Genomic DNA, 18,152 nt, shown 5'->3' with positions numbered 1-18,152 from the left:
TGGTATGTCGGAATGGGACGGAATGGGGGGGACTTTTCTTTTACCTTATGTGATTACCCAACAACCCTCCCCCCCAAGAAGAACCGTTGCAATTACCGATTATAAGCGGGATGATTAAGAACTGTGTGGAAATGAATTACTAATCAAAGACATGGTTTGTGAAACATCGGGGAAGGAACGAAGAGCCTTTGGAATGACGCAGTCATAAAAAGAGACTTGTTTAATAGCAGGCCAGGCTACTGGATTTACGATCGAGGGGGAGGAGACCATGGTAATTGGAATGTGAGTTCGACCTGGCAGAACCCCCTAAGATTGAGGAGAGATTGTCAGACCTGCGAAGATTTAATGGGCAGACTTTAAGAATGTTTTGTTCGGAAGTGTGGAAATGGCGTCTGTTTGTGTGAAATATGGCTCTTGGAGGAACGGAAAATCCACACGGGATAAACAACGTCTGTTTTCAACCCGCTTGTGGAGACTATCAGAGGTCATAAAGAAAGGAATATATGACAACAACAAGAAAATGAGGAAAATAATAAAGAGAAGATTGGATAGAACTGTGAATACTATTTGGACAGAACTGTAACATCAAAGCAGCAGCAAGAGAGATGTTTGGATCCCTTTCTGAGCTCGAAGCATGGGTAGCCCCAACAAAAATTTTAACATTTGGCTTTGTAATTTGGAACTAATGTGATTTGATTGGTTTGTTAATAAAAATTTTATATATATATATATATATATATATATATATATATATTTGTGACAGCTGTTGCTTTTCAGTAACAAAACTGCACACTAGCACTAAATAGAGAAGTTACAAATGTACATTTATCAAGCAGTATGCTTTAAAATTATAGTAATTACACTATAAATAGTTTCCAAGGTCACTTCAACAGTAGCCATGGACAACAACAAAATGGTTCATGGACTTATTCCAGATGCTCTAATTTAAACTGGTAAAGTAAAACCTGATTTTGCTTGTTCTCTCTACCTGTGGGAAATGCTGCCCAAGGAATAGCTGGAGAAGTAACTGGGGGTTCACCATTTCCATCCTTAAAGTTTTCTGCTGCCTGAAAATACAAGGCATATTATTAGTGTTTAAGACGTGGACTTTCCAGCACCACGTCCTGATCAGGTACACATTACATTTCTTGTATAGTACAGTGTTGCATACCATGTTAGTTTAAACATGTTTTTGCCATACGCTTGAGGATATGATATCCCCCCACCGCCCCAGCTCAATGGGAAGGGACTGCAAATGAGAGGTTCCATTATGTTAATCCAGTCACATGGGCAACAACAGAAGACATTTCCACTCTGTGCTCTTTGCGATATCACATCTCTATTGCTGCAACCTCCACATGATTCGTCTTCCAGATCTGTAGTCCACAAATGTTACATGGGTGCCATGGTAGCCATGCTCCTTGGGACTACAGCAGTGCATTCTATGTTGGGTTGCCCTTGAAAACAACAGTTATTTAAGAAGAGACTTTTAATTATTTAATATTGAACATACTGTATGTTCCAGCGTACAAGACAACTTTTTATCCCTGGAAAATCACCCCAAAAGTTGGGGGTCATCTTATAAGCCGGGTATACGTGTTGGGAAGGAGGAGAGGGAGCCAGTGAGCAGAGGCGCCCCTTCTGCCGTCGCTCCTCCTCCTTCCCCACAGAAGGGGACGCAGAAAGTCCTTCCGAGCGTGGTGCTCACCCGCCTGCCCGCCAAACGCCTCGCCTCGGGCTGCTGCTGCGACGGCAGAAGCAGTAGAGGGGTGCGTGCTCTGCCCCTGGCAGCGCTCAAACTCTATAACTCTAAAACTCTAAAATTGAACAGCAAAAATTGGGGATTGTCTTATATGCCCAGTCATCTAATACGCCGGAATCTACGGTAAATAAGTTAGTTTAACACTGTATTAACTGAATGCTTACAAACTATTTCTTAGCTCCATACCTCAAAACCTCCAAAGTCGTCGTCATCCATTTTCCTGGAAATACCTAGAGAACAATATAAGATGTTCATTTACAAATCTTTACCGTTCATTAATAATCCTCTTTCTCTTTAATCTCTGAAATAACTTAAGTGGTAAAAATGTCCTTGAAATTCCCTCCTGAGTCTACGTTTAAATGACAATTAAAAAACACATAATGAATGGAGTATAGAGCTCTCACAAACACCAGTATTTTTGATCCAGACTTTACTAAAGATCCACAGGTAGGTGTGGTTTTAAGTGGGTAGAACTTTGTATTGAGATTTATAAGGATTGGTTCCAAGAGGGAGATCATGTGCCCAGGTGTTAAAATATAGAGAACACCACCCCCTTGCATGTATGCAACTCTGCTTGCATGTATCCAAACACAGGGCAGCCAATCCCATTTTGCTGTCTGAAGCCAAACGGGAAGGTGTCACTCACCCCCCGCCTGGCCTGGCAAAGCCTCACTTACTGGGATTGAACAGCTGCAGTTTCTAGCAAGATCTCACTGGAAGCCACTGCCAGTTCTCCTCAGTTATCCAGCAGTGGCATCAGGGGCTAACAGAACACCACCCCATGCAATTCCACCACCCAAGGCAGCTGCCTCATGGAGTCTACCTCATGAACTCAAATATTAAGATCTCCAGTGGAGCACTTCCAGCAGGTGTCCCCAGCATCTGAGCTGACCTGGGCTGCTACTGGTGAGAGTGTGACAACATTCCAGTTGTCAAACACCCTCCCCAAAGACATTTGACTGGCACCTACTTTATAGTTTTTTCAGCCCCAAGCAAACGCCAGACTGTTTTAGATACAATTTCAATCCTACTGACTGTTTAATGTCTTTGATGGTACTGTATAATCTTTATCACTTCAAACTTTGTACACCACTTTGGAAGATTGCAGACCAGAAAAATGATATAACGTACACTTAAAATACTTTATGTAGTCAGCTTTAAACCATTTGTTCAGTAAGGAGGGTAAACAGGTTTTTCTCAATGTTTAAGCAAGAATTCTCAACTCTATAAACCACCAAGAACCCTCAGGACAAGGAGGAACAAAAAGTTAATAATGCAACTAGAGGGAGAGTAACTGAGAAGTAGGATGTTTGTCTTATCATGAAATCTACAATTAATGCACCAAGTCTGCACACTTGGAAACGGTTATGGTAAAATGTTCCACACCAAACAATCAGCATTAGTTATTTTTGTTAATTAATTCTTTGCTGGTACTTAACCTTCCTAGAGCTCAACTCTATTCAGAGAGGTTCAAACAATCTATGTTGAAGATGGAACAACAGAAGTGCAGGTACACCCTTGTGCAAATTAACTGAAACAAAGAATGTTTTCTATCTTACTCATAATCCTGTACTCAAAAAAAAACAACGAAATGCCAGTTGATCATTATGGTGTCAGAAGCCTGCAGCCAACAGAAGGAATTATGCGCTTGCCGCAATATACTGAGGTTCTACGAAAGAGAGTTATTCCAGAGCTGGAAAAGAGGTATCCTGACAGTGCTGGGATATTGCAGCAGGATCTGCAGAGAGGAGTGGGACAAAATACCTCCTGAGGTGTTTCCAACCCTGGTGGCCACCTACAAGAAACATCTGACCTCTGTAATCACCAACAAGGGTTTTGCCCCCAAGTACTAAGTCATCTTTTGCAAAGGGATCAAATACTTACTTCACCCATTATAATGAACATCAATCTCTGACTTTTGTCTTCTGGGTTTCTGGAGGTTTTCCTGTTGTTATTCTGTCTCTCACAGCTACAATAAACCTACCATTAACATTATGGACTGGTTATTTCTTCGACAGAGGGCCAACGGGCAAATTTAGCAGGGGATCAAATACTTTTCTCCCTTACTGTATATGTGAGTTTTCGACATGTTTATGTGAGTTTTATACAATAAACTACATTGTTTGTTTCAATTAATTTGCACAAGGGTGTATATATGACATGTCTGAAAACCAGAGCCTTTTAGATGGCTGTAATTAAAGAAATGGAGGTAATCGGAGGAGATGTCCTGCCGGTGAGCTCACTTGCTATCCAACCTGGCTATGCCAAAGATAGATAATTGCTAATACATTTATTAAAAGCTTCATGTATGGCAATCAGTTATAACGGGGGGAGGGGGGAATCCAGTTTTTCAGAACTGGGTGATTGGATATCTAGAGTATTGGTTGAGGGTGGAGTGTTCAAATGATAAAATTGATTAATTTAGTCACTAGAAGAGAGAGCAGACTCAGTGATCAATTCAATGAAAAACTGAGAGGCTGTTATGTATTGGTTAAACCAAATATCAAATATTATAATAAGTTTATAAATTAAATATTAGGTACCATTTATTTCTTACTGGGGTTTTTCCTTGTTAAGTACTTAATCATTTAAGTATTAGACTGTACTATCATGATATCACTATTATCACATGTGTACACATGTTTATCTATGTATAATATACAAATTGTTTAATAAATAAAGTATAATAATTTTGTGTAATATTAGTAGTAAATATGTTAGTAAAAGTCCATTTTCATCTTTATATTTACTCTGAAATCTTAAGTTTTGTGCACTAGGGATGGAAATATTTTTACATTCTCTGTTGCTGTTCCAAATTGGCACAGCAGCTCATTGCAATAATGTTTCCTGCTTTTCACATTGCCCCTTAGCTTTCCTGGTGGGTTCAGCACAAACTACAGCTTTACACATGACTGTGGTGAGTGTCTGCCCCCACAGACGTTCTTCCCTAAGTTTCATTAAAAGGGTTCATTTACAGTTTGGAAGCTGATTGGTACACTCATGACTTTTGTGGCTATTGCCAGATATATTTTTAACTAAAGCACTCTTGCTTCTTTGCAAAAATTTTAAGTTATGAACCCTGCTAATGAGTTGACCATGGAAAAGTACACAGAGGGATGGGGGGGTTGGTGGATTACATACATGGGCTCCCTGCTTCCCTGGTATCTAGTCAAAATAAATAAGATCAAGCTATTCAACTAGTGGCTTAGAAAGTTAAGTTGTATTTGAACCAAAAATAATCCTTCCTAAAGCAGGGATGGTAAGTTTTTTTGATGGTCTGCATCTTTCCATGGAAAGTAGGAGAGAAGGAGAATTCCAGAAGTAGGCAGGACCAAACAAACTGTCACACAACCTTAACACACACCATGCAGAACAACAGCGCTTGATAGCTAAAGGTAATTTTCAATTAGTAGCCCCCTCCACAAATCTTTTAAGTGAGATTTTTAGTAAACTGGAAGGTAACCAGCTACCTTCCTATTTAGAAGAGACTCAGCATTAATTCTGATTAACCTGCAGTTTATAAAAGTAAACTGAGAGGATTACGGTGATTAATCAATTGCTTTAGTTTTCTCTTTTGTTTCCTACTGCTTGCTGACACAGAAGAGAAGGTGGGCAGAGCATCCAACAATTTCCACTCAGCTGTGAACATTACCTATGGAAAGTAGAGATTTGAACCCTGATCTCCCAGGTTTTAGTCCCAACACTCTTAACCTACACAGTCTTCCTAGAGTACTTCTGCTATGGGGCAGCTATATAAATTAAGTAGGTAAATAAATATCAGGAAAGCAAAATGTCACTTAGAGAAGGGTCTAAAATATTTTCCTTGAAGCTTGAATTTGTTTTATTCTGGATTGTTTTACTTGATGTATAAATGTGTTGTAAACCATTTTGAGATTTTTTCTTTAAAATATAAAGCGGTATAGAAATAAAATGAATCAGACCTGGAATGGTGTCTAGACATTCTGTTGTGGCAACCATTATCTAGGCTTAAGGTTTCATTTGGCAGTTAGCTGAGTTTCTAACACTGATGGACACTGTGCTCTTTCCAGGCACAGGTCCGTGCTGAAAAGCTCTGTGTCTGAGCGTTATTTTTATTTATTTTTTGTCCTAAAGCTTTCCCCATGAAAACCTACTTTTTAGTGTTCAATCAGAGCATATATTATGGTTTGCTCCAACTGAGCTTTAAAGAGTGGATTTTTACAGTGAAATATCCAAAGCAAAAAAAGGGCACTCTTGGACATGGAGCTTTAAAACACAGACCATGAAAGAGCAAAGGAAAGGAAAGTGTGGATAAGCCCTTCACTCTAACAGTTTTCACAGGCACTCATCAGCATTTCTGCAGTTCAAAATTACATGATCCTGTTTAACATTTACAATTTGGAGCACATGTATTAAGTTCCAAAAAGTCAGCTTCACAAAACCAGATGACAGAGGAAAAATGAGGATTCTGTACATGATACATATACTTAGGAAAGGCGAAGTTTAAGAAAATTTACACAAAACTCACATTAATAACTTCTGAACTTACGCCAACACATGACCTGTAGGGTAGGAAATTAAGCTAATTATTTCCGGAGACAGAATCCAAACTCTTCTAGTAAGAAATATGGTACTTTTGCAATGAATTTAGATAAGGTGCAACTGCTGAATAGGATACCTGTAGAATTTTTCAATGATGGTAAAAGCTAAACATTATTAAGAAACTTATATCCATGTAAGAGCCTTACTCATACATGAACGTTCAATTAATCTGTCATTTCAGTTTCCTTTAAAAAACAAAAATATTTTTCAATCAATATTCAACAAGAGGAAGAAAACTGTACTTGCTTGAAAAGAAGAGTCATAATTTTCCCCACATTCAAGTAAATAAAGGATCTCAGAGGTAGCTTGAGGAAAAATTATGTGGGGTCTAAAGTTGTGGCACAGTAATGCATTACTATAGTGCCATCTGCACTACACATCTGATAAAACTTGGGCAGCTTTCTGCTGTCATCTTTTACAACTACACTGGCAGGCATGGCACCACCCACTTTCAAGTCTGCATGACTACACTACAGATGCTTCTCACAGCCATGTTTCAGCAACAAATCCCACTTAATCCTATGTAGCACTGCCCACATCCAGCAGAAATACCACCTACAATGAATGATCCAATGGCATCTCACATTTGCATATGCAGAGTTAGGGCCAAACCGCCACAGCTGCCCCTAGCTCTCTTGGGAGGGCCGCTACTCAGTACAATATGAGAAGTTTTCCTCCTCCCAAGACAACAAAAGGCAACCACTCAGGGAAGGTGAGCCTGGACATGGAATTGTCCTATCCTTCAGCATCAATATGCCATATCTCACCAGATATTTTTTAGTTGCATCGGATTGAGTACATGGCAGAATTTAGAGGTATTTGGGATTTTAACAAGGCTTGTGATGTTGCATGATTATAAGATGCTTTTACAATATCCCCAACAGTCTGCTGCATTTCTGCATTTCAAGGGAAGATGCTTTGGTCTGATCCAGTTTTGCTTTTTATTTGTTCCTAAGTAATGGTGAATAAACTTCAAGCTACTACTGATTTCTCATTAAGGAATTCTAGTTTCCCAGTTCATAAATTAAAAGCTACTCAACCCAGTGTACACAGAGCAGTAGAGTGCTATGGCTGAATGAACATGTACTATCAGTATCATACTGATGAGGCAAAGAAAGGATACAAATTGGAACACACAGGATTCCCTCCCCATGAGAACTTCCTGATTTTCCCAGTGAAAAAGTAGCAATTCTGAGAGGGGGGATTAAAACCTCTGATGAATGTTCTCTCTTTCAGAATAAGTGAAATAATGGTTGAAGTAGTGTTTTAAAATAATTTAATCAAACTGCTACAAAACTCCAAGATTCCACAGAAATGTGGCCCATGTTCTGGAGTTCTAAACAAGTAACACTCTCAGGACCAACAATAATTACAAATTACAAATACAGGTAATTCGCAACTCATGTACATTTAACTTGTGTGGATTCAGTTTTCAGCGCTTGGCAAAAAAGAAGAAGAAGAAGAAGAAGAAGAATTTAAAAAAGAGATTTGGGCTTTATGTACTATCTCCAGAACGTAACCCTCATGTAAGTTGAGAGGCACCTGTATACACTTATAAGAAGTAGATAGAACAGTGCAAGATGCTTTATACTGAAGCACCTAACTGTGCTACATATACATGTGTCTACTAAGAGGGAAACTCTAGTGGGCTCAACGAAAATACATACTTTTGAAAACAGGAAAAACTAAGCAGAAGTTGAAAGTTGAAGCCACTAACAAAACCATTAAACACTATACTTAAAAAGTATATAGATCTTAGAAATTGTGCAAAAACAAAAGAAACTCATATTTTAGTAAAAGGTCTACTGATGCACACTTTCATTGGCAATAACTCCACTGAACTCAGTGAGACAGGCTTCTAAGTAAACATTTAGAGGAACAAACTTTACACAGCACAATAATTGTAGATAAAATTAACAATGCTGAAACTATAGTTATTGTTCCATTGTATCTTACTCTAATCGAAGAACAGGGCACATGCAGCCCTCCAAATGTTATTGGACAACAACTCTCATCATTAATGCAGATTGAGGCTGATATGGGTTGGGAGTCAAAGACTCCCCTTAAGTGCTCTAATCAGTCTTCAAGACATTCATAGTTACTAATTTTCATCCACAATTATTTATAACAGAGTTAATTATAACAATGTGGCACAGTTCTAAAGAGACAGCCCTTTCCTCTTCTGGGATATGAATGCAGTCACCATTTCTAGTTATCAGTATCAGATATTTCAGAAATAGAACAAGCCTTGAACAAAAATTATTCAATTAACTTTTCTTGCCTAGCATAAACTAGAATCAGCACAATATTGGGGAAAAGGTTTCCATTTCCATTTCCACAAAGCAGGACCATCATTCTAGTAAGGCACAAACCACCACCATCAGCCCACCATTTCATGAATGAAGCATGTCATATACTATTCGGGACTGATGACTCTAAAAGCATTTATCTTGAAACTCACTTCTTTCACAGAAGCAATTACACCCACTCTAGAAAAAGCAATTAATTACTACATTGTCTGGAGGTTTTCAATGCAGTTATCCAATATGTCTACCCACTATTCCAGTTGTCACCATTCCATCTTTAAAAGAAGTGAGGATTACCATGGACTTAATCTGTCCAGGCATTGGCATACCCTCCTGAAGTTTCAGAACAACAGTTGATGTTCCATCTTCCCAAGCTTTGTCCAGAATCAACCTGGAATGGGACTTTTCCCAGCACAAGAGCACCATCTTGTGGACATACAAGCTCACTTGGAGACTGGTGTGTGCAGACCCTATAGAGTTGCAAAAGGAATCTTCAGAAAGTGGTGGAACCACCAATAGAATACAGTGGTACCTCAGGTTACATACGCTTCAGGTTACATACGCTTCAGGTTAAAGACTCCGCTAACCCAGAAACAGTGCTTTAGGTTAAGAACTTTGCTTCAGGACGAGAACAGAAATCGGGCTCTGGCGGCGCAGCAGCAGCAGGAGGCCCCATTAGCTAAAGTGGTGCTTCAGGTTAAGAACAGTTTCAGGTTAAGTACGGACCTCCGGAACGAATTAAGTACTTAACCTGAGGTACCACTGTATTATTATTTACTGGTCATTCAGAATGAGGATGTTTCCTTTTACATTGAAGAGTTGCCTTTTCAGGTCATGGAATAATGTAGAAGAATTGTGTACTCTCAAACCAGATGAGCCAATCAAATTCTTCTCACTTAATATGGGTTTAGGTTTCACTGAGTTTCTTTCTTGGAGGAATGTGTAGTAGTCAGTTGCTATACATCAGGGTTGGATAGTTTTGTTCTTTTGAAAAAGGCTCCAAGAATGGTGGCCAATTATTTTATAGCATATTTTGATTATCTGGGGAATCTTAAATGTCATCAGGAACTAATCCAGTTCAAATGTGGCATGCAAGTTATCCATCTCTAAAATAAGTATCCTATCACATGGGTACAGTAAATAGATCGTTAATTTATTTCCAAGTGCTACAATGCCAGAACTAAAAATGTTACATTTGTTATTAATGTCTGGGTTTGGTCCATAAAGTGATTTAAAAAACCAAAACCTTTCTGCCTTTAGTCCAAAAGAAAGATCTTAAATGAAACTGTAAACAGAACCTGGAAAGGAAAGGAAAGGAAAATGGGGGGGGGGGGGGACTTCCCAAAATTTCAAGTAATAGTTTCCAATCCAGGTGCCTCCACACTAAACCCTTAAAATTGACCCAATCTTCAGATATTGTTATAGCATCAAAGCAATGACACATATAACTATAAAAAGTTTGAATGTAAGGATTTTAAGTATCATTAGAAAGTTAAAATCTAGTACATAGACATCAACTTGATATTATCTTGAAATTTGTAACAGGGAGGGAAACTTTTAAGAAAATATCTGAAAATACCTTAGAAATCTGTGTGAAATGTAATTTAAAAATATGTGGTAAGGGTACACCCAGCTACTTTAAATGAATTCAAATCATCAGGGCCTGATGAGCTGCACCAAAAGGTACAAAAGGACTGGAGGTGGGCAAATGTTGTCCCCATCTTCAAAGGGGGGGGGGGGAGAAGTCCCAGGTAACTACCGACCAGGAAAGGTCCTAGAACAGATAAACAGTCAGTCTGTGAACACTTAGAAAAGGATGCTGTGATTACCAAGACCCTGCATGGGTTTCTCAAGAACAAGTCATGCCATACGAATCTTATTTCTTTTCATGATAGAGTTACAAGCTTGGTGGATCAGGGGAATGCTGTGGACATAGTGTATCTTGATTTCAGTAAGGCTTTTGTCAGCACTGTTAAACAGAAAGCTGTGCAATGGAGCTCTCTTCCCAATCCTTCCAACCTGATGCTGGAAGAGAGAAGTCCTCTAGCAGACTCCCTCTGCAACAGCAGAGGCATCAAATCCACATTTGGTTTATATGACCCAGAAACTAAGCCTCCAGCAATACAGAGATCATTTGTATTAAAAATGTATACTGACTAAACTTTTAAAGTCTTCTTTCAAAATGATTAATTCACAGAATTGTGGAAATACTGGCCTTTTTAGAACAATTACTGGCATTTAGAACAATTACTGGTTTACAAGAAAGCAAATACCTCATTATGAATTAATTTCAAGTTTGAATGACAAAAGAATGGGGACTTGGACGTTTCTGGACTAGAATCACAAACACTTTTCGCAATGAATACTCACACTTCCAAAGAATAATAATAACAAATATAAAACAAAATCAAGGTCCTGACACAAATCTTCTTGATTGGCTTGATATATCCATTCAAACACCATGTTATGCAGTCACATCATGCAAACCTGCACAGATTTTCCCACATTATCAAACAATTCTCAAGTGCTTGTATGGCTTTAGCAGTTTGCTCTGGTATACGTGACTAAAGACAGGGGAGGATCCTGCAACTCAATCAATTTGCAGTTTATGTATGTGTAAGAGAACTAGATACACAGCCAGAGGTTTAAAAAAAACAAAAACAAGCTTTTGCTGCTGCTTATCCCAGAAGATAACTGCTTAACTTTTAAAAGATGGCTGCACTGCTGGCTAAGGAATAGTGAAATTAGTGCATATTCACAGTAAGAGGCCTTGGTATATGAATTAATGTGAATTTAAAAGAAAACTATTACATTAATGGTACCTCACTTGAAAAAATATTACATTACAGTGGTACCTCGGGTTACATACGCTTCAGGTTACATACGCTTCAGGTTACAGACTCCGCTAACCCAGAAATAGTGCTTCAGGTTAAGAACTTTGCTTCGGGCTAGGGAAGAATGAGCATGGGTCCTGCAAAGGGAAGTCCTGCCTTATCAACCTTTTGGGAGTTCTCTGAGGTTGTCAGCAAGTAGGAAAGGAGTGGGCATAGGCAAGAATTGTAGGGGGCTGGGCATGGAGGGAAGCTCATACACAGAGTGTCAAACAACTAGTCTCCCATTTGTGGCAAATCTGGTGACTCAGGAGCTGTGAGCCCTGGGCATCAGGTCAACACTGTTTGCACAAAGGGCTGCTATGTGGTACGACCTGTTACTCTTGTGGAGAGCAAGAAATAGCTATGGATACCCTCCCAATTTTCCCTACCCCTTCACATAGTAGTGAGGCCCAGTAGGCACCTACAAAGAGCACAACTTTCTCTGTAGTGGTACCTACTCGATGGAATGGTTCACAAAATGCACCCACAAATTGCTTTTTAAGCAATGCACAAAAACCCTTGAATCTATTATACAGCAAAAGTATAAAAATAATAATTATTTTTTATTTAAATTGCTTGTTTAATTGTTTAAAAAAATCATACGCCGTTATACAATGTTAGTCAAAGTCTGGATAGACCACTGCTATCCTGGGATCCTTCAAGCGGAAGGCCAGGGTATAAATTTAATAAATCAACATAATATAAATTCAGTAACTAATAAATCCATTGACCTAAATGCATAGGATGGAGAACAAAACATGTTATTGTGCTGTTTTGCCCTCCATCATAAGGACATATGACATACGCAGAATAGTGGTGTGCACGGTGGCTTGGATTAGCTGACAACCAATCACCATAAGCTCTACACAAAAGTAAAATACTTTTATAGAGATTGGTTAAACAAGAGCAGCAAGATGCATAAGACATTAGCATCACACAGAATGGCAAAGCAAGGAACATCAGGAATACATTTTCTAGGACAAAGTCTAACTGACGATGCACCTCACTAGATCTGAAACACCTATTCAGCCTAGAATATGATGGTGAGAAAGTTGAATTTGTATGCTTTGAGGGTCTCCTTCATGACAAACATATGATGCAGCTGATCTGCTGAGATTTGATGTGTTCGATATAGCACCTATAGAAATCAGAGCCTGACAATAACGTAACTTTCATCTCCCTGACAAATGATATAGGCATGGATGATGTGACCAAAGATTTGCTGGTTGCTAATGACAGAGGAATACAAATTGCAGTGTGTAACGTGATTAAAGTAAAGATTAATCAGTGCAACTCCAGTTTCATGATCCACTGAAAAAAACTTTAAAATTTGCTTCATCATAATATTCAAACATTGCCGCATCAGCAGAACATAAAAAAAATGATCAAGGTGATGGTAAGCACATCTAGAGACTGCTTAATTTTACAACTGCTTAATGCCCCAGGTGCTAGCCAAATGATATAAATGTTGAATGTCCTATGGCACTGTTGCTTACAAAAGCCGGAGAACGGATGAACACTTTATCCACCCCAATAGTAATGATGTGGATGCTCTACATGAAGTCCCATATTTAGATTTGAAAATACGTATCTATGACTATCAAGTTATGCCAAACCTCAGAAATGTTGGCCATAAATAATACTGATGTATTTTCTACTCTGCAGTGCCAAATCCAATGGCAATACAGTCATACCTTGGGTTGAAGTAGCTTCGGGTTGAACGTTTTCAGGTTGCGCTCCACAGCGACCCAGAAGTAATGGAATGTGTTACTTCCGGGTTTCGCCGCTCGCACAGATGCTCAAAATGACGTCGTGCGGATGCGCGGAAGCGGCGAATCGCGACCTGCACAGACGTGGGTTGCGTTCGCTTCAGGATGCGAACGGGGCTCCGGGACGGACCCCATTCGCATCCAGAGGTACCACTGTACATTCTGTCATTTTTTACTGTTAGATTTGAGTCTTGCTGCTGAACAGAAACAAACATTCACTTTTGGGCCTGATGTGCAGTCAATTCATTACCATGAATGAATATCAAGCCCTCTTTCTCTCTGGTGTCCTTAGGACAAGAGGGGTAGAGGTGTAAGATGAGTTGGTGTCTGCTGGTGGCAATTAGAAGAGACTTCTCCAGTTTTCAGGGAAGTCTTGAGGAAGCCAGCACACTTTGATCCTTGTGAGGTGGCTGAAAGAGGTTATGAACTAGTTGTAGTCATCTCCACAAACAAAGATCTTGTTTCTGTTGCTGCAGTCCCTGACCACAAAAGCAACTGAAACATGGATGATCTGTGTCACTGCTCTGTAAACAACTTGTTAAGCTTCCATGTTAACAAAATGCAATTCTCAATAGTCATAGAAAAGTTCTGCTGGAAGATATTTTTGAAACACCGCTACCTTGTCAGTGGTACTGGAGGGGATAGGTGTTACTCAGGTGCCAAGACATAGTGGGTCATGTGTACAGTTCCCCAAAGAAGAAGAATGCCAGGCTACAAATATTTACCAAGAGCAAGAAGAATCTGCATATGTGGCCTCCAACAAAAGATCCTGCATTGCAAGAGATTAGACTAGATGGCCCTTGGGGTTCCTTCCAACTCTACAATTCTATGATGTTCTTCAGCTTCCTGTTGCACATTCTAATCACCAGGCAAAGATCCAGCTACAAGCATTGACATGGAAAGGCAGAATACAAATAAACCATGGTGTTATTCCTGCACATACCTCTGCCTGAAAGGGAACCGAAATCATAGAATCATAGAATCATAGAGTTGGAAGAGACCACAAGGGTCATCGAGTCCAACCCCCTGCCAAGCAGGAAACACCATCAGAGCACTCCTGACATATGGTTGTCAAGCCTCTGCTTAAAGACCTCCAAAGAAGGAGACTCCACCACACTCCTTGGCAGCAAATTCCACTGTCGAACAGCTCTTACTGTCAGGAAGTTCTTCCTAATGTTTCGGTGGAATCATCTTTTTTGTAGTTTGGATCCATTGCTCTGTGTCCGCTTCTCTGGAGCAGCAGAAAACAACCTTTCTCCCTCCTCTATGTGACATCCTTTTATATATTTGAACATGGCTATCATATCACCCCTTAACCTCCTCTTCTCCAGGCTAAACATGCCCAGCTCCCTTAGCCGATCCTCATAAGGCATCGTTTCCAGGCCTTTGACCATTTTGGTTGCCCTCCTCTGTACACGTTCTAGTTTGTCAGTGTCCTTCTTGAACTGTGGTGCCCAGAACTGGACACAGTACTCCAGGTGAGGTCTGACCAGAGCAGAATACAGTGGCACTATAACTTCCCTTGATCTAGATGCTATACTCCTATTGATGCAGCCCAGAATTGCATTGGCTTTTTTAGCTGCCGCGTCACACTGTTGGCTCATGTTAAGTTTGTGGCCAACCAAGACTCCTAGATCCTTTTCACATGTACTGCTCTCAAGACGAAATCATGACAAGGTTACCTCCTGTGTCCATTCCCTGCCCAAAACCTATGACACATGGCCACAAAACAAAATGCAATACAGTAAGGCGCACCTGTTTCAATGATTGCAATGTACTATCGCCTGAAGTTGTGATGCCATGCATGTTTTCCATCCTGCTGCCAACAGTTTTCTTACACTCTAATTTGTGAGTTTCTTCATCACCCACATTTCTACATGTCCATTTGAACCTGCTCTCTATTTACAGCAAGTGACTTTCATCTTGCACGTGCTGTAAGGGTTATGGCCATCTCTCTTGCTTATGGTCGTGACTGCATAATTGTCCATCCCACCTGGATATTCTCCCAAGTACAGTGGTACCTCGGGTTAAGTACTTAATTCGTTCCGGAGGTCCGTACTTAACCTGAAACTGTTCTTAACCTGAAGCACAACTTTAGCTAATAGGGCCTCCCGCTGCCGCCGCAGCCCGATTTCTGTTCTCATCCTGAAGCAAAGTTCTTAACCTGAAGCACGATTTCTGGGTTAGCGGAGTCTTTAACCTGAAGCGTATGTAACCCGAGGTACCACTGTATAGGAAATGAATGGCATTTGAGGCTGGGGCGTAGAGGACGGCAGCCTTTGAGGGGGCCGAGGAGAGGGAGCGGGGGGCGGACTCTGAGGGGACCACGTGGCGGGGGGGGGAGAAGAGGAGCCTCAAGGGAGGCAAACGGGGAGCCACCCGCCCGGCCGCCACCGCCGCCTAGCAGATCACGCCAAGGCCCGGAAGCTGAGGGGGGACGCAGATAGCCACCCCCCCCCGGCAGAGAGAAACAGAGCCCTCCCCCCTGCTCGCCGTAACCGCCGCTCCCCTCACCTGCCTGCGCGACGTCGCCGACACCGCCTCTTTGGCCCGCCCCCTGTCCGGCGCGCGCATGCTCCTGTCGGGCCGAAAGGGGGAGGGAAGCGCAGGAGGCGGGTTGAGGGGAGGGGGTCCCCCCAAGGGCCTTTGTGGGGGCTTTCCTATTGGTTTCCCGCAGTTCCTGCTGAGCGACCAAAGCCGCGCGTGGGCTGAATCTCGCGAGGTTGTCCCGTTGGGCCTCGTTGGCCAGAGAGAGAGGGGCCGGTTCAAGGGGAACTGAGGCGAGCGTCTCAGATGGCGGGATCCTCAGGGGCAGCAGATCCTGAGGTAGATCTTTATTCCCCACTTGTTTCTTGTGAATAGTCCTGTGGGGCAGCTCAATCCCCATGGAATTCACGGGGGCCTGCTCCTGAATGCTCGAGATGGTGGCAGCAGGCTTCCGTCAGGTGCCAGGTATCTGTACAACTGCAATGCTTTGCTAGGGAGGAAACCAGAAAAACAGCCACGTCACTGATCTGCTTGGCCACCTCTGTAACCTCATGAAGTGCCAAAGAGCCCAGCCAGGTTCAGGGGCCACCAGGTGCCATGGTTCCAGTAACACGCAGGTGCCCTTCAGCAATGTTTTGTATTTAAGATTGTTAGGAAACATACTTTGGATATGTATTCTGGTGGGAGTGCACCAGGCACATAAAAATTCTCCCAAATATTTCCCATAGCCTAAAGACTTGTGCAGCCAAGAGCTTAGCTCTTGTAGCATTGCTATGGCAGTATACCCTCCTGAGAGAGACTTAACAGCAGGCTACAACCATGGATTCAGTGATCTATGAAATCTGACCATCTTTTAAGTGCAGATAAACTTTCCTCTCTTATTTTAAATTAATCTATTCAGATTGCATAGAATTGTAGAATTGGAAGGGACCAAAAGGCTCATCTAATCCTGATTGAACAAAAATGAAATGCTTTTAAGCCCCATTGATTTCAGTGGAAGAGGTTTGATTTAAGCATGCCTTACAACTCCCATAGAGAATTAAAACTCTATAGCTATCGGGCCAGATTAAAAGGTCAGCTTGAAAGACTATTCCATCTTTCAGTGTCCACAAGACAAGTAGTGGTAGTCAGGAGGCATAATTCTGAGATCAGTATCTCTTGGTATTACACTGTCATCTTGTAACATGAAGCTGAATGCTGAATGTCAAACACTTGTGTAACATTCAGAATAGTAATCTGTATGCAAAAGTGTTCTGAAAACTAGAAAAGTGAATAACAGCCCCATTCAAAGAAAACATTTTATGAAATGAGTACAGTGCTAACTCGGGTTACAGATGCTTCAGGTTATGTGTTTTCGGGTTGCGTGCTGCGCCAAACCCGGAAATACCAGAACAGGTTACTTTCAGGTTTCGGCGCATGCGAAGAAGTGCTAAATCGCAAACCACACGTGCGCACATGTGGCGCTGCGGGTTTCAAACACTGCGGGTTGCAAACATGCATCCCACACAGATCACATTCGCAACCCAAGGTTCCACTGTAAAAGTAAAGGGACCCCTGACCGTTAAGTCCAGTCGCGGACAACTCTGGGGTTACAGCGCTCATCTTGTTTTACTGGCCGAGGGAGCCGGCGTTTGTCCGCAGACAGCTTCCGGGTCATGTGGCCAGCATGATTAAGCCGCTTCTGGAGAACCAGAGCAGCGCACGGAAATGCCGTTTACCTTCCTGCTGGAGCAGTACCTATTTATCTACTTGCACTTGATGTGTTTTTGAGCTGCTAGGTTGGCAGGAGCTGGGACCAAGCAACAGGAGCTCACCCCGTTGCAGGGATTCGAACCACCAACCTTCTGATCGGCAAGCCCTAGGCTCAGTGGTTTAGACCACAGTGCCACCCGCATCCCTATGAAATGATTAGCATTTCAACTAAGATATTTCAGATGAACATGTCACAGTAAATAAGTATTGGGATATGTCCATAAATTGATCTTGTTTTCAAAAGTGCAGGTAGTTTGTGTAAAAAAAGAAGAGAAAAGTAGTAAGCATGTATGTGCATTGTAATACAGCTTGTTGATGTGCTGGGCCCGGGAGTAACCCGAGTAACGCGGTCCAGGTCCGGTCCCGAATCCAAGGGTTCCGTGAGGAGTCAGTCCGACAGGGCCAAGGCAGGACACAAGGCAGGAAACCAGGCAAAGTCAGGCACAGGATCACAGGTAGGTTCTGGCAAACAGCAGCATTGCTCCCGCAACCTGGGGCAGGGTCCAGCAGCCTTTTATCTCTGTAAGGGTAACGGCCAGTCCTGATCCCCCAGTGACTCACCTCCTTGTCTCGCCCGAAGGAGAGCACTGCTCCTGCAAGTACTCAGGTCTCTCCTCTCAGG

General features: G+C 41.6%; 1 protein-coding gene across 6 annotated transcripts in view; it reads right to left on the bottom strand.

Moving 5' to 3' along the window:
- Positions 1 to 17,802, bottom strand: part of CCDC91 (coiled-coil domain containing 91) — a 127,762-nt gene extending 109,960 nt beyond the window's left edge. For 3 of the 6 annotated variants that reach the window (XM_083440784.1, XM_083440785.1, XM_083440786.1), the window contains exons 1-3: positions 15,806 to 17,802; positions 1,949 to 1,992; positions 989 to 1,067 (exon numbers count right to left, since the gene is read on the bottom strand). In XM_083440784.1, the coding sequence (XP_083296910.1) occupies positions 989 to 1,067; positions 1,949 to 1,992; positions 15,806 to 16,178 (496 nt within the window). In that variant the 5' untranslated portion in view covers positions 16,179 to 17,802. Of the gene's footprint in view, positions 1 to 988; positions 1,068 to 1,948; positions 1,993 to 6,269; positions 6,304 to 8,978; positions 9,120 to 15,805 lie in introns of all 6 variants that reach the window. The other 3 variants (XM_083440788.1, XM_083440783.1, XM_083440787.1) reach the window with 3 other exon arrangements.
- Between the last annotated feature and the right edge of the window lie 350 nt (positions 17,803 to 18,152).

The sequence above is a fragment of the Podarcis tiliguerta genome (genome assembly GCF_965153285.1).
Source record: "Podarcis tiliguerta genome assembly, chromosome: 5".
Lineage (NCBI taxonomy): Eukaryota > Metazoa > Chordata > Lepidosauria > Squamata > Lacertidae > Podarcis > Podarcis tiliguerta.
Note: the sequence above shows the minus strand (reverse complement) of the source record. Positions and strands in the feature narration are given on the sequence as shown.